At 33.4% G+C, this 21085-nt stretch overlaps 4 protein-coding genes and 1 non-coding gene across 6 annotated transcripts; 3 read left to right on the top strand and 2 right to left on the bottom strand.

Moving 5' to 3' along the window:
• Window positions 1-957: 957 nt before the first annotated feature.
• On the bottom strand, window positions 958-1039 carry TRNAS-AGA. The gene has a single exon. It is a non-coding gene; the product is annotated as a tRNA-Ser (tRNA).
• A 220-nt stretch (window positions 1040-1259) lies between these two features.
• LOC110624331 (receptor-like protein EIX2) lies at window positions 1260-6475 on the top strand. Its single transcript, XM_043960537.1, has 2 exons — window positions 1260-3209; window positions 5420-6475. Exons 1-2 carry the CDS (start codon window positions 1365-1367, stop codon window positions 6389-6391), a joined length of 2817 nt encoding a protein of 938 aa, XP_043816472.1. The 5' UTR covers window positions 1260-1364; the 3' UTR covers window positions 6392-6475.
• A 1183-nt stretch (window positions 6476-7658) lies between these two features.
• Window positions 7659-10283, top strand: LOC110624330 (receptor-like protein EIX2). The gene has a single exon (XM_021769428.1). The coding sequence runs from the start codon at window positions 7659-7661 to the stop codon at window positions 10281-10283; it is 2625 nt and encodes an 874-aa protein (XP_021625120.1).
• An 837-nt stretch (window positions 10284-11120) lies between these two features.
• On the bottom strand, window positions 11121-14906 carry LOC110625107 (transmembrane emp24 domain-containing protein p24delta3). Of its 2 annotated transcripts, none has more exons than XM_021770644.2 (4): window positions 14560-14906; window positions 12600-12734; window positions 11411-11487; window positions 11121-11310 (listed from the first exon to the last, which is right to left on the bottom strand). In XM_021770644.2, the coding sequence occupies exons 1-4, from the start codon at window positions 14776-14778 to the stop codon at window positions 11166-11168; spliced, it is 576 nt and encodes a 191-aa protein (XP_021626336.1). In that variant the 5' UTR covers window positions 14779-14906; the 3' UTR covers window positions 11121-11165. The 2 variants fall into 2 exon arrangements, with proteins under 2 accessions (XP_021626336.1, XP_021626335.1); XM_021770643.2 differs by having other exon boundaries at window positions 12522-12734; window positions 14560-14904.
• Window positions 14907-19525: 4619 nt separating this feature from the next.
• On the top strand, window positions 19526-20290 carry LOC110624406. The gene has a single exon (XM_021769522.2). The coding sequence runs from the start codon at window positions 19589-19591 to the stop codon at window positions 20030-20032; it is 444 nt and encodes a 147-aa protein (XP_021625214.1). The 5' UTR covers window positions 19526-19588; the 3' UTR covers window positions 20033-20290.
• Window positions 20291-21085: the final 795 nt, after the last annotated feature.

Below are 21085 nucleotides of genomic sequence, written 5' to 3'. Positions count from 1 at the left end.
GCCGATTGTTTCAATTTGAACGGAATAACAGTGGCTTCTATCCGGAACTCTTGGACTGTGTACAAACCAATTGGCAAGGAGATAGCTGATTTAGCTAGCTAATCCGCTCCTTGACTGGCTTCCCTGTTGATGTGGCGTATAACAATTTGCTTATGTTGTTTGTAATGCCACTTGATGGCTTGGAACACACTTTCTAAATCTTCAGTAACCTTCAGCTTGCCATTTATAGACTCCAAAGCTTCCATGGAATCAGTCTCGATGTGAACCTCATTTGCACGAAGGGTGTTGGCTCTCTTGACCGCTTCCAGAATGGCTTTTGCTTCGGCACTCAAGGTTGTGGTTTTTCCAAAGTTGGCTACAAATCCTTGCACCCAACTCCCCGGTAGTTTCTGACTAGGCCTCCTCCTGTTCTTTCTCTGTAGGATCTTCTCCAAGCCACAGCAACGTTAATTTCAGCTCTCCTTCCTCTGGCAGAGCTTAGGTTGTGGAAGTGATTGCCTGTGTAGCATCTATAAGAGCGTTTGGATTTGTGGCCATGGTGAACTAGATATCTATCGCTGCATCCATGATGGATAAAATGTAGGAGTCCAAATGTAATTACTTCACCTTATAAATGGGTTCAATATAGATTTTGATATTAATTATAGCAATTCAATTAAAAGGGAGGTGTGCCTTAAATCTTTATAGCATGTTAGACTTTTTATAAGGGGAATATTACTGGTTTAAAAATGAAAAAAAAATCATAAATAAAATGTAAGAGTCATAAAAAATAACATTAAGATTTTTCATTTTAATTTTTCAACTATACAAAGAAATTATTTTATTATCATTTTAACTCAAAATCACATTATATTTTTAACTAACTTTTTTTATATGATTAACCATTCTGAAAAAGAAAAGTTCTTATAATTAAAGTAATATCAAATAGACAGAAAAGAAAAAAAAAAGAAGAAAAATCGTGAACAGCAGGATTCGAACCTGCGCGGGCAGAGCCCACATGATTTCTAGTCATGCCCGATAACCACTCCGGCATGTCCACGTTCTTGTTAGCTCTATCAAAGATTATCATTACATAAGAAGATTCATTTGTTAGAAAAATAAGAGAAAGGTTATATGATATGCCGACTTCCAAGAAATTCTTGCATGGAAGTCTTCTGTGATGGTGACACTTTTCTTCCCAGTCATGCTGTTGAAATTTCACTGCAATACTAATGTCTTGACATATATACATTTTAAGTAAACAAATACTGGTTTCTTGACATAGAGCACATTGCACAGAAAATCATTCCAAAAACCATTCTATCTTTCATTTGGAGTCACATAGAGTAAACTAATTAGCTTCCAACAATCTTGTGTTCTTGATCATGGGAAGTAAATTCTGGAAGCCTCAAACCATGCTAGTCACTTGGTTTTCATTTCTTGTGGTGCTAGGCAATGAGCACAATTGGGTTGTAGCAGAAATGAAGTTCCAGTGCATTGATAGTGAGCAGGAAGCTCTTCTGATGTTTAAAGAAGGATTTACTAATCCTTCTAATCATTTCTCATCATGGGTAGCTGATGAAGATTGCTGCAAATGGATTGGAGTTGGATGCAACAACAGTACAGGCCATGTCATCACCCTTGATCTCCATAGCCCTGATTCTTCTGTGGTAGTGCAAGGTCAGTTGAGGGAATCCTTGCTTGGGTTGCCATATCTGAGTTATCTAGACTTGAGTTTCATTGATTTCAATCACATACCAATTCCTGAGTTCATTGGTTCTCTTTCTAATTTGAAGCATCTTAATTTATCTAATGCCAATTTCAAAGGGGCAGTCCCTGATCATCTTGGAAACTTGTCTAGTTTACAGTCTCTTGACTTGAGTGGTAACAGCTTTTCCCTCAAGGCCAATAATCTACACTGGCTTTCTGGTCTTTCTTCCTTGGAAGTCCTTGATTTGGGGGGTGTAGATCTTGGCAATGCAGTTAAATGGCTAGATGCAATCAATATGCTGCCTTCTCTGATTGAGCTGAGATTTTTTTCCTGTCAACTTCCAATCCTTCAACAATCTTTATCCTTTGTGAATTTTACTTCTTTGGAAGTTCTTGACCTCTCTTATAATAGCTTTTATTCTACCATACCCAATTGGTTGCTTGAAAGCAGTCACACTCTTCAATATCTTAATCTCACCAGATGCCAATTGGGAGGTTCCATTCCTGATGCTTTTGTTAACTTTACATCTCTTACGGTGCTTGATTTGTCATACAATCATCTCCAGGGTTCAATTCCACATAATTTTGGCAACATGACATCTCTTGTTGTTCTTGATCTCGCATTCAATAGTCTTGAGGGCTCAATACCTGCAACTCTGGGTCTCATTCAAGAGCTGCAACACATAAAGCATTCTTCTTTGAGAGAACTGCGACTTTCCTACAATGAGTTGAATGGTTCTTTAGAAAGAATCCTTCCACAACTTTCAGAATTAGTTGTGTTGGAAATGGCTTCAAATTCCTTGGAAGGTTTGATCACAGAGGTTCATTTACAGAATTTTAGTAGCTTGCGAGTACTTGACTTGTCTGCAAACAAGTTAATTCTGAATGTCAGTTCAACATGGATTCCAGCTTTTCAACTTGAGACTGTACATTTGGAATCCTGCCAAATGGGTCCAAGGTTTCCCCAGTGGCTCCAAAACCAAAAGAAACTTATGAAAATGGATTTATCTAATACAAGCATTTCAGACACTATACCCAATTGGTTTTGGGATCTTTCTCTATCTATGAAGCACTTGAATCTTTCTTATAATAAACTCAGAGGGAGACTGCCAGATTTATCATCAATTACAAGTCTGTTGACTCTGGATTTCAGTTACAACCTGTTTAATGGTCCCTTGCCTCATTTCCCCCTCAAAATGGAGTCATTAATACTAGCTGGGAATGCATTTTCTGGACCAATTTCTCCCATCTGTGATCTGTTGAATGAACATAATGCCCTGCGTCATCTTGACTTGTCTGAAAATGCTCTATCAGGATTGCTTCCAAATTGCTGGACTTACGGGCAAAATATGGTTTTTCTGGACTTGGGATTCAACATGTTGTCTGGCCAACTCCCTGAGTCAATAGGAGATTTAGTTCACCTCAAGGTTTTGACGTTAAGCAATAATAACTTTCATGGTGAGATGCCTTATTCCTTGAGGAACTGCACAAGTTTGTTTTTCCTGAACCTTGGGAACAATGCGCTTGTAACGACCCGGAAATCCGACCCGTTACCGGCGCTAGGATCCAGATCGGCTTAAGGCCGCCGGGACCCGTAGCAAGCCTACATACCTCCTGTAAACCTGTGGAATCCCATACATAACAACATATACATGAACTGTAAAAATTTTTCTTTTCTCTTATCCAAGCAAAACCTGTGCATGCGCAAAATCATACATAAACCCCACACTGGAGTCCTCATCAAATACTCCAATGGGGTATCATCATCATACATATCAGCTTGGATAATCATGGTCATTAGCATCATTACTCATTAAACACTCTGTACATAATGGGGATTCACACACCTCTAGGTCAAGCACTACTATAATCCTCAATACATCATCAAATCATTCATTACATTACATGGTCATAAATACTCATTACATCATGTTCATGTCCACTACTATCTATTACAACATACATGACTTAACTTCACTCTAGCCGACTTCCTGATCTATCCTGTACCTGCAACTCTGGGGATAAAGGGAGTGGGGTGAGCTACTAGAGCCCAGTGAGCAGAATAATAAAACATCAATTTAAATCATGCTTTCATGTATGCGCCATAACACAAACATTTCACAACAAGGATGAACTTGTCACCATTTAGCCCTTATCTTTCTTACTTATACATGCCGGGGGCGTAGAGCCGTAGCAGGCACACCCGGACTTCCATAATCTGTCATAGTGCCAGGGGCGTAGAGCCGTAGCAGGCACACCTGGACTCACATAGGCTATCATGACATACAAGGGCTAATGGATCATTCAACATTCATCCACATCAACAACAAAGTATGCAATGCAACATATTCGTGAATTCTAATGCAAACAACCTAATATATCTCATGGCATTCATGATGCGTGAATCATGCTAAAACATTTCATTAATTTGCTTTAAAACTTAAAGTTTATTCCACTCACCTCTGGCTAGCTCTGAAGAGACTCTGAAGCAGCTGGCTCACTGCTGGGGGTCTCGGTTCCTCGGGTCCGAACCTACACAGGTGGACTCAAATGAGGGACCAAACATACATGAATATGACTCTAAAATACTCCCCAAAAACCCCCTAAACATCCTGAAAACATCACATGAAAACATGCAAGAAATGGCTGAACAGAGCACTTTCGGCGGCAGGTTCGGCGGCCGAAAGTCCCTCTGCAGCCGAAAGTCATGCAGGTTCGGCGGCACTTTCGGCGGCCGAACCTCCCAGACAGAGACGAAACTTGAGTTTCGGGGGCAGGCTTCGGCAGCCAAAACTGCCTCCACAAGGGGGTTCGGCGGCCGAAAGTCACTTCGGCGGCCGAACCTGAGTTTCTGCCGAAGGGCAGAAACTTGGCTCCCTTGTGTCCACAGCCTCCAAAACGCCTCAAAACATGCATAAACTTGTTTCTACACATGCATACACATCATACATCACACCTAGGGGTCTCAAACTATAATATACCCCAACTACAACACTTCAAACAACACATTTCCAACATACATTGTTCAAATCACAACATAAACCCATAACAATAAGCCTAAACATGCATTCTACCCCATCAACTTGCATAAAACTTTCATAAAACATAAAAGAAGCATAGATCGAAGCTTACCTCTTGAAGATCGAGAGGAAGAACGACCCTAGCTCGGAAAATGGAGGGATTTAGCTCCAAGACTTCCAAGCTCCAAACTTGCTTAAAAACACTCAAAAACTTTTGTGGAACCTTAAAACTCAAAGAAAATGGTGGGGATTGAAGGAAAAACACAAGATTTGGGAGAGGGAGGTCGGAAGCTTGCTGTGGCTGAAAATGGGAGAAAAACTCTCCCATTTCGGCTAAGTGCCCCTTTTTATAGGTGGCTGGCCAGGCCACGTTCGGGGGCCGAAAGCGCCTCCGTATGCATGCAAGGTTCGGCGGCCGGACTTGGAGTTCGGCGGCCGAACCTGCATTTCCCTCACTCAAAATTTTCGGGCGCCTAAAGTCCCTCCGAAAGCATGCATGTTCGGCGGCCGAACTTCGGAGTTCGGCGGCCGAACCTGGGTTTTCCTCCAAAGATTTTTCATGCAAAAACTCATTTAATTTCTTACTTAAAAACATGAAATACATGAAAACATTTCATAAAATCATAGTTTTACCCTTCTAGAGGTTTCCGACATCCGAGGTCCCACCGGACGGTAGGGATTCCGATACCGGAGTCTAGCCGGGTATTACAGCGCTATCTGGAACCTTTCCAGCATGGTTGGGGGAAAGTTTAGAGAACCTGCAGATACTTCTGTTACGCCGGAATATGTTGAAAGGAAATATACCACTGGAGCTTTGCCAGTTGAAATACATTGTTCTATTAGACCTTTCTTTCAATTCACTATCAGGAAGAATTCCAAGGTGCATCAACAATTTCCTGGTACTTGCAGAGAAGGAGGCAGAACGTTCTTCCCTTTATTATGATTACGCTTCATATGCAAAAGATGAATTGCAGAAGTTGATGTGGTTAGCACCAAAAAGGCGTCATCAATCAAATTTGCTGAATGGGGATTATTTTTGGGGCATGGATCTGTCGTCGAATAATCTAATTGGAGAGATCCCAGGAGAATTGACAGAGCTAATTGGATTGTCAGTGTTGAATCTATCACGAAATCATTTGACAGGTATCATTCCTAGTGATATTGGTGCCATTAGTTTATTGGAAGCTTTGGATTTATCAAGGAATCAGCTTTCTTGTGCCATCCCAACTAGCATGTACGACTTAAACTTTCTTTCAGCACTAAATTTGTCTTATAACAAGCTATCAGGAAAAATTACTTCACAAGGTCAATTCTCAACATTTTATGCTACATCATTTGTGGGGAATCCTGATCTCTGTGGACCATTTCTTGGAAACGCTTGCATGGAAGACAAGTCATATGAAGATCCAAACTGTAAAGACAAGGAGTTAGGAGGCAATATCAAGAGCAGTGAAGTAGATGAAGGACATGGATTTGAAATACCACCATTTTATATCAGCATGGTTATTGGCTTCATTGCAGGGTTTTGGGGATTTTGGGGTCCTTTGCTATTGAGTACATCTTGGAGGCATGCCTATTTCCGCTTTGTGGGGAACATGATAGACCAGATTTATGTATGGGTAGTGGTTGCAGTGGCCAGACTACAGAGAAAGTTTCAGAGTTCACAGCCACAAAGGACCTAGGTGATGAAAGGAGACAACAAGTTAGATAGTAAAATCTTGCATCAGAGTGGATTTGTGTTTTCAAATGGAGCTACAGCTCCTCTATTGCAGACCAAGACACTGAAAAATTTTAGAAAAAATTATTATTTATTACTGAATTATTCTCAGCTTCAGTGGGTAAGTGAGGTGAAGCATCGATACGCGAAGGTTTAATTTACAGGGGATTTTGATGTTTGTTGACTCTTTTTTTATAGCCATTCCAAGCTGCAAGTGTTTGATATCCATGGATTAAAACTATTGCCTTTTACTATTGAATAAAACTTGGATGCATGCCTATTTCCGATTTGTGGGTATCATGATTGACCAGAGTTATGTTTGGGTAGTGGTTGCAGTGGCCAGACGACAGAGTAGGTGTCAGAGTTCACAACCACAAGGACCCAAGTGATAAAAATCTGGCTTAATGGGATTCGTGTTTTCAAATGGATCTACCAGCTCCTCTATTTCGGTAGAATCATTTTTATTTGTTGTACTGATAAAAGGAAAGCCAGTGATTTCTCCAGGTTTTTGTTTCTCAATCTTGTGATCTCTATTTTGAAGTATGGGTAATTGAATTTGTGTTGAGTTGAGCCAAGTTAATGTGTTCCCAATCCTTTCTATGGAATTTCTTTATTTTGCAGACTATCGTTTCCTTGTGGAAATGATTATGGTAAAGGAAGATTTGTGTAACATGACAGTGGATTGCATTCAAATGATTTAAGCAGAATCTTGGTATCTTTGTAATTTTAGTTCCTAAGGTTTGTTAATAACACAACAATGGAATAGGAATTGATACAATGGAATGGTTGTTCTATCTTGGAAAGCAAAAATGGCCTGATCTGAAAGACTATGTTTAAAGTCATCTCTGATGTGACAAGATTTTTTTGTTGTTGTTGTTTTTCATTTTTTTAAATTATTATTATTCATGTGAAGCTCCACCATTTTCCTTTTATCATCAATACGGTAATTAGACCATTTTATACGCTACCATAAACAAATAATTTATCTTAGACTTAAAGAAAATCTACTGAAGAGTAAAAGAGAAAATTAAAAAGTGTCTATTTCTTTTTCTACTTATGTTGCCCGTGGATCTTTAGAGTCAAGGATGAAGTCTTCGCATGCTTTTCTCCTATATGGTGGAAGAGTGAAGTTTCTAGGAAATTTGGAAGTAAATACTCGTCTTCATCTAAGCTGATTGCATTCCATTTGTAGACATTCTTTCGTTTGAAGTAACTATTGGATTTTGTTGATCATGGGAAGTATTCTAAAAGAACTTGTAACCATTTTCATATTCATTGCATATGTATTCATGATAAGTACTGAATACAGTTGGGATGTTGTAGCTTTGAAAGTGCAGTGCTTAGATAGTGAGCAGAAAGCCCTTCAAACCTTCAAAGAAGGTTTTCAGAGTCATTTGGATCGCTTCTCTTCCTGGGTACCAGAAGAAGATTGCTGCAAATGGAGAGGGGTGAAATGCGAAAATGAAACAGGCCATGTCATTGCTCTTGATCTCCACAGCTCAGATTCATCTGAGGCCATGCAAGGTCAGTTGAGGACATCTTTGCTTGACTTGCCATACTTGAGTTATCTAGACTTGAGCTTGAATGATTTTCGCCAAATACAAATTCCTGAGTTTATTGGTTCTCTCTCTAACTTAAAACACCTCAACTTATCCGATGCCAATTTCAAGGGAACCATTCCTGATCAGCTAGGAAATCTTTCACACTTGGTCTCCCTTGATTTGAGTGGCAATGGCTATTCTTTGAGGGCAAATGACCTTAATTGGCTTCATCATCTTTCTTCCTTAAAACTTCTTGATCTGGGTGGTGTTGATCTCAGCAACATAGTAAACTGGCTCGATGATATTAATATGCTCTCTTCACTTATTGAGTTAAGCCTATTTGCCTGTAAACTTCAAGACCTTCCTCATTCTCTGCCACGTGTGAATTTTACCTCTCTGAAGATCCTGGATCTTTCATTTAACAGACTTTATGGCAGGATACCCAATTGGCTTTTTGAAATTGAGCAGAGTCTTGTTTTCCTAAATCTAAGAAGAAATGAGTTGCATGGTTCCATTCCTGAAGCATTTGGCCACATGACTTCTTTGATTGTACTCGACCTGTCAGAGAACAATCTTGCAGGCCCTATACCAACAACTTTGGGTATGATCTTTGTAAAAAATCAACCCAAAGAATTTTCATCCTTGAGAGAGTTGTATCTTTCTCACAACCAACTGAATGGGACTTTGCAGAAAATTCTTCCAAAGCTTTCAAGATTACGAGTCTTGGATGTTTCCTGGAATTCCTTGGAGGGTGTTGTCACTGATGCTGAATTACTAAACTTCAGCAACTTGCAAGTACTAGAATTTTCTGGTAACAATTTGATATTGAATGTTAGCTCAAGCTGGGTTCCTTCATTTCAACTAGAGAGCATAGGTCTACATTCTTGCAAACTTGGGCCACAGTTTCCACAATGGATTCGATCTCAGAAGCTCATTTCAGCCATTGACATCTCAAAAAATGGAATTTCAGATGCTTTGCCAGATTGGTTTTGGAATCTCACTTCAGAGATAGGACATGTGAATCTTTCTTCCAACAACCTTACTGGAACTGTGCTGGATTTATCATCCAAAATAAAGTTGTCAACCATAGATTTGAGTTCGAATAAATTATCAGGTCCTCTTCCTCTTCTCTCTCCCAACATCGCAACAGTGGTTCTAGCTAGAAATTCATTTTCTGGATCAATCGTCCACCTTTGCGAAATGTTAAAGGTAAATAATTCTCTGAAATATCTGGATATTTCGAATAATTTTTTATCAGGACAGATTCCAGACTGTTGGACTCATGGTAAAAATTTGGTCATTTTAAATTTAGCAAGCAATGATCTGTCTGGAAAAATCCCTGAATCAATTGGGCATCTTCTACGGCTCAATTCTTTGAGATTAGATCGTAATGGTCTTTCTGGGAAGATTCCTTCATCATTGAAGAATTGCACCAGTTTGTTTGTTCTTGATCTTGGGCAGAACAGACTGTCTGGCGAAATACCAGAATGGATTGGGGAAAATCTGTTAAACCTGATGATTCTTGGCTTGAGTTCAAATGCATTTAAGGGGCATATCCCTGTGGAGGTGTGCCAATTAGAATCCCTGAAAATCCTGGACCTTTCCTCAAATTACTTGTCTGGAGAGATTCCACGTTGTGTGGATAACTTCAAGGCCATGTCCGAGTTTGTAACTGTTCGTTCTTACATGTATGATCCTTACATGTATGGCAAAATTCTTCAATTGGTGAAGATACTAGATTTTTCTTCAAATAGTTTAACTGGAGAAATTCCTCAAGAAATTACAAGCCTAGTTGGATTGTTATCCTTGAACCTGTCCAGAAATAATTTGATGGGGGCCATCCCGCCGAACATAGGTGAAATGGAATTCATGGAGTCTCTTGATTTGTCACGGAATCAACTTTCATGCAGCATTCCGACCAGCATTACAGACTTGATCTCTCTTTCACATTTAAATTTGTCACATAACAGGTTGTCTGGATCAATTCCTTCAGGAGGTAATATGCTAACATTTGATGCAGCATCATATCAAGGGAATCACAACCTCTGTGGGCCTCCCCTCGCATATAATTGCTCAGAAGATAAATCAAATGAAGATCCCAACTGTATTGACAATCAGGTTGGCAGAAAAATGGAAGCAGAAACAGGGCAAGGGTTGCATGTACCTCCATTCTACATCAGTATGGGACTTGGCTTCATTGTTGGGTTCTTGGGATTTTGGGGACCTTTGTTACTAAAGACTACCCGGAGGCAAGCTTATTTCCGCTGGTTGGGCAACATGATTGACCAGATTTACGTTTGGGTGAAGGTTACTTAGCCAGAGTTCAGAGGAAGATTCAAAGAAAAGCTGCATGAACAAGTTCTTGAGATTTAACTGAACCAGTACTACAGTTTTCTTGGGCTTTCATGGAAGTTTGATCCTTACTTTTTATATTCGATACCGAGCAATGTTCTTTTTCATGCCCTCAGTTGGTTTGTTAAACATTTACTTGTCTCTGTTACAGACAGAAACAATCTTAGTTTGGTGTTCTGTTTTATTTACTTACAGCAGGCTTGCAATGGTGTTAAGTTGGGTCAATGAATTATTTTCTGGTTAGTCATTCCTAATACCAACATTAGATTTCTGAAGTATATAATTCCATAGGCAAATTTAAATGCATGATTTCATATAGATCCCACTGCTATTTTACAATACGGATCTATATAGACCAAAGATCTAGGCTAGTTTTTTCTATAATTCCACTAAGTATCTGAATTTGTTCTGTGCTTGAAAGCTACCTTGGAAGTCTCATATTCCCTAATTGAAAATCTTAGTCTACCTTTATCAAGCTGAAATATTAAGCATAAAAATTAAATTTGAGGCTTGCACTTTAATGAATAAAAAGTTCAAGCATAGCCTTCTGAATTTTTTTTACCATTATCAGTTGGTCTTAAGATTAAGTTCATCACAAATCTAGAAGTACCTGAAACTTCAATTTTTGAAAGGCTTTTTTTTGCTTTTGTTGTTAGGATGGTGAATGCTTTATTATGAATTTCCAGTTTTAATTTGTTGACAAGTAAGTTTCACTTTCAATGAGAACAAAAATATTCTCTACTCATCATAACAAAATTTTTCTTCTGCAACATACAAAAAAAAAAAGAAGAAGAAATAGAATGAAAACAAAAAGAATAGGGGACTTTCCTATTTCATTAGCAATATCTAGATAAGCTTCTTCTTTTGGAAGAAACTCTTCAAATGCCATAACTGCAGAACCGAGACCAAAATGCATAGTCCCAAGGACATGATACTAAACCATGCTACTCTAGTATTTGTCGTCTCACTTGCATTTCTCAACTCTGCTTCTCTGCGAGCGTAACAAAGAAGAAGAAGAAAATATTCACTAAATGAAAAGTGCTTCTGAGTCGAGTGCTAAGAGATAAACCCATTAATAAATAATTATTTACCTGATTTTGAGATGCAGTAGATTCTCATGGATGGCATCCACTGCTCCTTCAAGTTTTCTCAGCTCAAGTTCAACACCCTACATAAGTATGCATTATGAATTTCAACACATGGAACAAATACAAATGTGCGGTGACATCAAAACACAAATTTAAAGAACTTTTAAGTTTTACGCAGGCAAATACATTACTCTGGCTAATTTGTTCCTGTCAAGTTTAAGCCGAAATGAATCAAACTAAATAAACTAAAAACCAAATTTTAAGTATTTGTAAAAATCGAACGGAGTTGAATTAGAAAAAAATCAATCTGAATTGAACCGGTCCTTATTTTTGTTTAATTCAGTCGATTGGATTTTTTAATGAGTTTTTTATTTTATTTTTTACTTCTTATTTTAAGTATTCTATTATTTAATTGAAGTATTTTAATATTGGTTAGAGTTTGATCTCCTTATATCATCAAAATGACATAGTGTTAGATAATTAATCAATACGGTTCGATTTTTTCGATTTTCTTATCAAAATCAAATCAAACTAAAATGATTGAATTTTTTGAAAATTAAAACCGAATCAAATCAAAGAAAAAAAATATAAAACTGAGCCGAATTTCTAAATTAAATCAGTTTAATCAATTATTTCGATTTGAACCAAATACTGCTCTACCCCTATTGTTAAGATACCACCTTCTCTAGAATAAGTTTTACTCTAACAAGAAGCTACTCTCCAAGATCAACCAAAACAAAATGCTAGGCTTCGCATCTGGTCTAAGATTTGTCAAATAAAGGTTTGGACCGCTAAAATCTATCTTGTTCCTCCCTTGTTAAAATTCATTCTCATTTGTTTGGTTAACAGCCCTCTACGACATATCAATACTAGTGAGCATCAGTGTCCTTTTCGTTTACAACGAATTTACCCAATGTTAAGAACTGAGATCAGCAGGCCTTTAACCAATATTTAGAGATTGATGACCAGCAGGCTAGCAGAAATTTTTCAGAATCACTCTGAATGTCTACCCTTGAGCAGGTCTTATCATTTTTTTTCCTATTTATCTTCTGTTTCTTGTCTTTGTATATGTGCATCCAGTTTAATGGATGACAATGAACCTTATAGTAATTACCTCAATCCTTTCTATACTTGCAACCGACTCCCAATCCTTAGCTGCTATACCAGTTTTCCAGTCAAGGTTGAGACTTACATCTGCATCTCCTTCATTATGGCCCTCCACCCAGAAACACACCAGATGGTTGCCAGCCTCTTCAGTTGTGAATGCAAATTGACCATGTGTCACATTTTCCTTATGATGAAGATTGTTCCCGTATGGTGATGTCACCTAGAGAAGAAAACAAATTAACATGAGATGTGCTAGTTAATACTTGTCCATACAAGTTGAAATGGAAGAACTGTTGCCTAAAAAAATTAATGATACAAATAATTAGCAAGAAAAAAAAAACCTTGGAGGATCACTTCATTATTCATTTTGATTATTTAGAATTTACTTGGAGGTAGTATAACCTTAGCCGACTAATTATTAAATGAGTTATTTGTCCACCATTAATAAACCACCTGAAAAGTCCCTGACACAAGTAGGATTGTCCATTCAGAAGGGACATGTTCAGGCATACCTTGTAGAGCATATATGCCCCTTATTTCATCCAGAAAAGGATTTCATTCTGTCTTCTTTAACCTCTTAACTCCCTTTGCAACTCCAAACCTAAACCATCCGAAACTTCACACCCAACTTCTTTACTACTCTCATTTACTAAGCCAAGTCATTTACTGCCCCAAATCCTTAAACCAGTCCATGTGTTGCCATCTCATTAACCTTCGGATCCCAGAGTTATCATGCAGTGTTCTGAACTAACACAATCCTCAATCTATGTCTTCGCAACATGAAAAAATGCTAAAGGTTCAACAGAAACTTGCTTCATTCCAGAGGCTAATTGAGCACACATATTTCAAGAAGTACAAGTAATGAGTGCACAAACTCCTATAGCATCAACATAATACAGGTTGCCTAATACCAAATTGACCAACGCTTCAAGTCATAAACTATTAATTCTACATTTCTTTTTAACATCTAAAATACTATTCCTCCACAGCACAAGTGCACAACCAGGCAATAGTGAATGCATAAACAAGCAGATCCCTATCACACCACAAATCAGCTCAAAAACCCAATTTCCATCCAATTCAATGTCACAAAATCATTCTCAACAAGGGTTTCTTTTTCTAGCAATGTAAAAGAAACTCAACTCAAATAAATTAAAAATGCAATTATCTGACATAATATTTGGTTCAATTCTACCTTATAAAACTATGTGGAATTCAATTGAATTCTAAATATAATTCATTTGAAATGAATTTCATTGTTTAGTATGTCACAACTTTTTTTTTTTTTTTGAACTGGAAATTGGGGAGTGTGAGAGTAGAATCTAAGACCTCTCAGATTTACTCAGATGCACTTATCACCCGAGTTAAACCTGTGAGTGCTAGTATGTCACAACTTAAAATGCAGAATTCAATTAAATTCCACATAATTCATTTTTTTATTTTCTAAACTATCTTTAAGAGTAAAATAAAAAATTCTACTATCAAAAAATTTTATATTTAATAAATTTATAATAACTAACAAAAATATAAATCCATTAAAAATATATTAATAAATTTTCATGACACGGAGGTTTACATAATAAAATAAACACTCTTATTAGTAAGAGAAAATGAACTATAAATATTAGAAAATTAGAAAAATAAAGAAAATATATTATGTAATTGTCTATATATAATAATAGTAAATAAATAGAAAATTGATTACCAATAAAGTATATAGGATAAATTATTGAGAGAAAATCATTTAGAGAGAGCATTTTAGTCCAAAAGATATTGTTGTGTAAGTTTTGTAGAATTCATTTCAAATTTCATCAAATTTGATAGTAATTGATTTTAGTTATAACTAATTCCAAGGAATTGAATTCCTAGAATTAAATTCTAATTTTTATTCAAACCAAACCCACAAACATATAATTCCATTGAATTCCACACAAATTTAGGAATTTGAATTGAATCAAGCATATCCTGACTTTTCAGACGTCAATTATACCGAGAGAAACATTATAAAAATTGAATCAAATAAAGAAACAGGAAAAGATTTGGACCTTGATAGAGATGGTTGGAAGGTGATAGTTCTCCTCGGAAACGACAACGTAATCAGCTAATACGACAACATTGGAGTGGAGTTCCTCGGAAACGCACTTTGTCCCCGTTGCCGGCAGATTTAACCATATTCCCTCACTTACTCGAACAGTTCCCCAAATCCAAAGAGTTAACAAAAATTGCAGCAGCACCTCCCTGCGAACGTTAGCGCCCATCCCCATTTCTAAAGACTGTCTCTTTTTCAAAATGTATCTGCGGAAATTCTTGTGGGATTTGAAGTTGCGAAGCTGGAGAAAGTTAGTCTTTGCCTAATTATTTTTTTGCTAGTATTTCTTAGAAAAATTTTTATTTTTGAGATGATTGTTTAATTATCAAATGCTCATGCCTTGATTTTCCTTTAAAAAAAAATAGATTTTTTTTAAAATTAAATTATAATTAATTTTTTTTATATTTAATGCTTAATTTAAAAATATAAAATTTAATTAATAATGAATTTAATATAAATTTGATTATATATTAAGTTTTTTGAAAATTATGATTATATATTAATCATTATATATAATTAATTAAAATGTATACTATAAATAATTAACCTTGTGTAGCTTAACTCTTTAACTATTGAGAAATCTCTATTGAATATAATAATTAAATTTATTTTATTTTTATTTTGGAGTGCATTAGCACTTATATTTTGTTCGTTCGGTTGATTCACTTTAACACAGAATCAAATCGAATAAATTAAAAATTAAAATTTTAGTATTTATAAAAATTAAATTGAATTGATTTTAATTAAAAATTGAATCGAATTGAATTAAAAAATTTCAATTCGATTCGATCGATTTAAATTTTTTAAATTTTTTTTATTTTTTACATAATATTTTAAAATTTAATTAAAATATTTTATCTAATTTATTTATATTATTAAAAATAATATACTATTATTATTAATCGGTTCAGTTCAATTTTTAAAATTTTTCTAATTAAAACCAAATTAAATCGAAATAATTAAAATTTTTAAAATTAAAAGTTAAATTAAATCAAATTAAAATAAATAAAAAAATTAAAATTAAAATTTTAAATTAATTTTATTCGATTAACTTTTTTAATTTAAACCGAGCACTACTTACATTAACACAACGGTTTATTTATTCATTTTTATCATATAAATAAAGTTATTTATTTTAGTTGGTTTACTTATGCGTCACTTTCTCATTGGTTAATAAGTAGCATATGCTCCAAAGGGCAATTATAGCACTAATCTACATATTTTATATATTAAATTTATATTATACCTAATATATTAAAAATAGTTAGAGATTAAATAATTTAATATTTAAAATTTATTGACTCAATTAATTTTTAATTTATATCAACAAATTTATAAAAAAATATAGCGCTCTATCTAAATTATAAAGATTTTCATATAGATGCTCTTTTATTTATTTTTAAATGATTAATTAATATTCTTAATTAAACGCAATTTAGAAGTTAATTTGACTTGGCTATAATTTTCATTTGAGTTTATTTTTAAAAAAATTATTAATTAATCTTTATAATATAAAAAAAAATTGCTAAATTATTAAATTTTTAAAAATATCGCTACTTAGTCTTTACTTGAAGACATTAAAAACAAACCAATGAGATGAAAATACCCTTAAAACTTTATACTAATAACTTAATTAGTCTAAACAATAAAAAAAATCATAAATCTTCAATCTTTCTCTCTCTCTCCCAACATGTCCCGCCCCACTCTACTCCACCTCACCCAGTCTCCCTCTTTTCTCTTCCTTTATTCTCTCTCTGTATTTCTCCATAAATGTTTCAACCACCGCCATCCTTCTCCTTTTTCCCTTTTTCTCTTCTATCGTTGTTTCCTTGAGAAGTGAGAGGCTATCCACACTGCTATTTCATCTGTCGTCCCTCTCATTTTTCCATTTTTCTCTTCTCTCGCCACTCAATATTGTCTAATGTACTATAGTATGTGGTCTTGTGGTAGTCAATATTACACTTTAACGTTATCCAACACGGTCGCTAATTTCTTTTGCAGTGATGGGCTCCTGACTTGAACTAGCTGGTTCATACCTCCGGCGCTCCGGCTCTGTTACTTTGAAGAAATTAGAGTACTTAAAGTAAGTCTACGCTCTGAATACATTAGCATGGAATAACATTATAGACCCGTCGCCCAATAGGAATTGTACTCCACGGCGGCCCACTTTGTGGGTTCTAGGTTACTCGGCTTTCCGTTCATTCTGCATCGTCAAAAATGGTTCACTTAGCGCTATCGATTTCGTGGCATGATTTAATGAAGCAGTCGCGCTATCTTAGGCCTGGAGGTCCCAGTTCCGAACCTGTCGACTGTCGGCAGACTGCGAAGATCTTCGCATGCCGGTAGGAGAACAGACTGATAAAGGTCGGGCCCTACAATAGTAGATAATTTTTCAATTCTAATTTATAAATATTTGTTGGTTTAAAATATAAAAATTTTAATTTATATATATTTGAGATTTGATCATTTAAAATGCAACGTATAAAGTTTGATCGAATTATTGAAAGAATGTATATATAGAAACTTTAATTATATTATTTAAAGAATTTTTATATAGAAATTTTGATGGTCTATTGCATGTATTCATACATAAACTTTTGATTATGTGAAATATTTTTGGCTGCTACGTAAATAACGAGAGAATAATAGAGATATAATAAATTAAGGATTTCATTAAGATTTAAGACTTTTAAACATTAAAAGAATGATATTTTAGGAATAAAACTTTTTTCTCTCTTCCATTCTCATCATATAATAGTATTATGTAGAAAAATTAATAATAAAAACTAACTAATCAAGTTATTAAAATATGAAAGATATTTTAATATAATTTTAAAAATGTATGAATTAAATAGTAAATTTTTTTATATTTTATAAATTAAATAATAATTTCTAAAAAAATTTAAACTTTTATAGAAGCAAATTTTCTAAAAAAAAATATTTTCTTTTAATCTCTTTGAATTCTTAAAAAATTAAAATAAAATACCAACTAAATAAATTAAATATATTAATTTAATGTTTCTAAGTTAACTTTTTTTAAAAAATTTATCGAAGAGTTCCTGACTTAACTTATTACAATTAAATGAATTTTTAATATAAATGAGTGCTCAACAAAGATTTAAAAAAACAGTGCCTAGATGGAAGTTGAATCAGCCGTGGCTATTTAATTAATTAAATTGAATCGAATTAAATTTTTTATTAAAAACATATTCATATTTTTTATTAAGATTTAAAAATATCATTTTAAATTTTGTTTATAAGAGTAATTTGAAAAAAAATTATTTTTGTTATTTTAGTGTCTTATAATTAAATTTTGTAAAAAATAATTTAATTCAATTTTTAATATCTTCTAACTATTATTTTTAAGAAACATTTTTCTCAACATTAGCTTTAACCATAATACCAAACTCTAATTTAGATTTTAATTAACTCATAGAATGTTAATGAAGTCAAATTGAATTTTTTTTTTTTAAAAAAAAAACTTAGTCGAAACTGAAACATGTTCATTCACTTACTAAATTAACTGAAATAAAATAAAAAATAAAATTTATATTATTAATTAATTAAATATAAATAAATATATAATCTTTTTTACTTATTAAAATAGTAAATATAGCATATTTTAGTAAAAGAATAATTATAAATAATATTCTATTAAAATCATAATTAATAAAATTTAATTATTTTGACAATCACACGTTTAGTCTAATAATAAATATATCTGATTAAATATAAGAGATTTCAATTTTTACGTTTTTAATTAACATTTTAAAACAATTATTTTGATTAATTCAATCATTAAATAAATGTAATTAAATTGATAACAGAAAATTGAATATCACTTAAATTTTATTTTTGATAAATATATATACGTATATATTAATATAAATACATCTTATTAATAATTTATACTTTAAAATTTACTAATTACATAAAATATTTTAGAATATTTATATAAAAATTTTATATTATATAAATGAGTTTGACAAATGAGTAATAAAAACTTAAAATTGAAATTGGATATTAATTATTTAATTAGCTATTATGCAGTGATGGTGATAGACGAGTATTATTCGATTTAAATCAAAAAAATTGATCGAACTGAATTAATTTAAAATTTTAATTTAATTTTTATTTATTTTAATTCAATTTGATTTTTAATTTTAAAATTTTGAATTATATTAATTCAATTTGATTTTAATAAAAAAATCAAATCAATTAGAAATAATAGTATATTATTTTGAATGAAACAGAGAAATTATATTATATTAAAATTAAAATATTTTAATTAAATTTTAAAATATTAAAAATAAAATATAAAAAATAAAAAATTTAAACATATTAAATCAAATTGAATTATCCTAGATTTAATTTTTTATTAAAATTAATTCAATTTAATTTTTATAAATATTAAAATTTTAATTATTAATTTATTTCATTTAATTTAATTTTAAATCAAATTAAATAAATATTTAAGTCACCGTTTAATATTAATTGTTATTTGTTTTCACTTGAAAATTTCATTTTTTGAAAAAATAAATATAATGAATTTTTTTAAAAAGAAAATGGTAATTATTCCCAAAACTAGCATGGATAGTTTGAATCATGGCTTGATAGCATGCAATGCATAATTCAAAAAGACAAACAAAATTGATGAATAATTTGACAATGTGAGCAAGGCATGGGCCCCACTTTCCACTAGCAAGATTCCCTTCCTATGATAAGATTACTCATCCATATCTCTATCACCGACCTGTCTTCCACACCCTTCCTTTTCTATTTATTTTTTCTACAGAAATTATTCCTGTAATTCTCCAACGGTCAAATTTCCCATCAAACCACAAAGGAAATAAAAATAAAAATAATTAATAATTAATAATTAAATATTAATAATATAAAAATTGAATATAGTCTCTTTTTACAATAATTTATTCAAGAGCAAGACGCACAGTAGCTAGATCTGCAATTGATTTCAGTCATTCACCATGGAAGCTCTCCTCTCCCAATTCACCTTTCTCTCAGATCAAGCCTTGCAAGACAAGAACTTCGATCCTTCAACAATGGAGGATCTAATGAAGCTGTTTGAGATAGAAGCATACAGATCATGGGCATCGATAGAGCTTGAGCAAGAAAACGAAGTGAAAGAAACCCAAGTAGCTCTGCAAAATGCTGAGAGCTATCTTGATTCTGTAATGGAAGAAGCTATGGAGGAATTTCGTCGATTCGAAGAAGAAATGGAAAGAATGGCGAAGCAAGAACTTGAAAGCTTAGAAGAGACAGCTGAGAATGCAAGAAAAATGGGGAATTTAATGGAAAAAGCTGCAAGTATTGCTTCTAAGAGATATATTGAAGCTGCTGTTAATTCTGCTACTGCTTCTATGAAATCTGCTTGGAAGGGACTCTCTTCTAACAAGGTTCATCCTTCCTGAGATCTCTCTCTCTCTTTTTTCTTTTGGCGAATTTTTAATTTCTGTTTAATTTCTTTGTCTGATTATGGAAGAGCCTCTGGATTCTTGAGGGTTCTTTTTCATTTGTAGTAGTTGTTCTTAATTTGAGTTTGTTGATGAAGTAATTAATTTGGGAAAGTAAATTCTTGAAGTTATCTTTGTGAATTGGGGATTTTAATTATTCCAGGTGATTAAGAAGTAATTATGCAAGAAAATTGAAAATGAAACCAATTATGATTATCATTTTGATTTTTGGATGGATTTTCTTTTTTTCTTTTTCTGAGATAACATTTATGATTTACCCTGTGTTTGGGTTGGCAGATGGTTTGATCATGTGTTTTTCTGAAGGTTGTCTAGAAGGCCTTTTATTTGTAGCTTGTATTTTTTGACTCTGTTCGGTGGTAGTGTTTGCAGTTCTATTGGCGTATTCTCTTTTTATTTTTTGTATTTTTTCAGATATATACTTTTAAGGTGAGGGTTTATCTGGAGTTAGAGTTCATCGAGTGAAACTTTGTTAAGGGCTCCGAGAATTTATGCACGTCTCAAATGAAGGGATCTTAGAGTTGTCACTATTTCATTTTGAATAAGAAATCTAAGTAAGGAGTTAAGTAAGGAGTATAGAGTTGTTGAGTTTTTATGGAGTTTGATTTTAAATTTATTTAAAATGTATAATGAATTTTAATTGAAAGCTAAATAATTTTAAATAAATAAATATATCTATTAGTCCCTAAATTTATAAATATGAAGACAGAAACAGGAAAGTGGCAGGCAGATTACTGTTTAAGCACAGTTAAAAGTCAAAAAGTAAAGGTTTGGTGGAGACAAATTATTCATAAACAGTAAAAGTTTGGTACTCTTCTAATCACATGAAAACAGTAAATATTCAAAATTTTTTTTTTAAATAGAGAGTCTTTTCACTTGTGAAGGCACACAATCATATTACCTTCTTGTAATATTTCTCTCATCCTTCTCCCTACTCTCTCTGTAATCCTTTCTTCTCTATCATCCTTCTCCCTACTCTCTCTGTAATCCTTT

Source organism: Manihot esculenta, chromosome 10 (genome assembly GCF_001659605.2).
Source record: "Manihot esculenta cultivar AM560-2 chromosome 10, M.esculenta_v8, whole genome shotgun sequence".
NCBI classification, from domain to species: Eukaryota; Viridiplantae; Streptophyta; class Magnoliopsida; order Malpighiales; family Euphorbiaceae; genus Manihot; species Manihot esculenta.
The sequence above is the reverse complement of the archived record's forward strand: the minus strand, read 5'-3'. Positions and strand labels throughout refer to the sequence as shown.

What these genes read in the sequence shown, in the direction of transcription:
- LOC110624331 (XM_043960537.1), top strand. Translation starts at nt 1,365, where the DNA reads ATGGGAAGTAAATTCTGGAAGCCTCAAACCATGCTAGTCACTTGGTTT. An exon ending in TCCTGAACCTTGGGAACAAT is followed by an intron (nt 3,210 to 5,419) that starts GCGCTTGTAACG and finishes CCGGGTATTACA; the next exon opens with GCGCTATCTGGAACCTTTCC.
- LOC110624330 (XM_021769428.1), top strand. Translation starts at nt 7,659, where the DNA reads ATGGGAAGTATTCTAAAAGAACTTGTAACCATTTTCATATTCATTGCA.
- LOC110625107 (XM_021770643.2), bottom strand. Translation starts at nt 14,778, where the DNA reads ATGGGGATGGGCGCTAACGTTCGCAGGGAGGTGCTGCTGCAATTTTTG. An exon ending in CAAGTATAGAAAGGATTGAG is followed by an intron (nt 11,488 to 12,521) that starts GTAATTACTATA and finishes ATACTTATGTAG; the next exon opens with GGTGTTGAACTTGAGCTGAG. An exon ending in CTACTGCATCTCAAAATCAG is followed by an intron (nt 11,311 to 11,410) that starts GTAAATAATTAT and finishes TTACGCTCGCAG; the next exon opens with AGAAGCAGAGTTGAGAAATG.
- LOC110624406 (XM_021769522.2), top strand. Translation starts at nt 19,589, where the DNA reads ATGGAAGCTCTCCTCTCCCAATTCACCTTTCTCTCAGATCAAGCCTTG.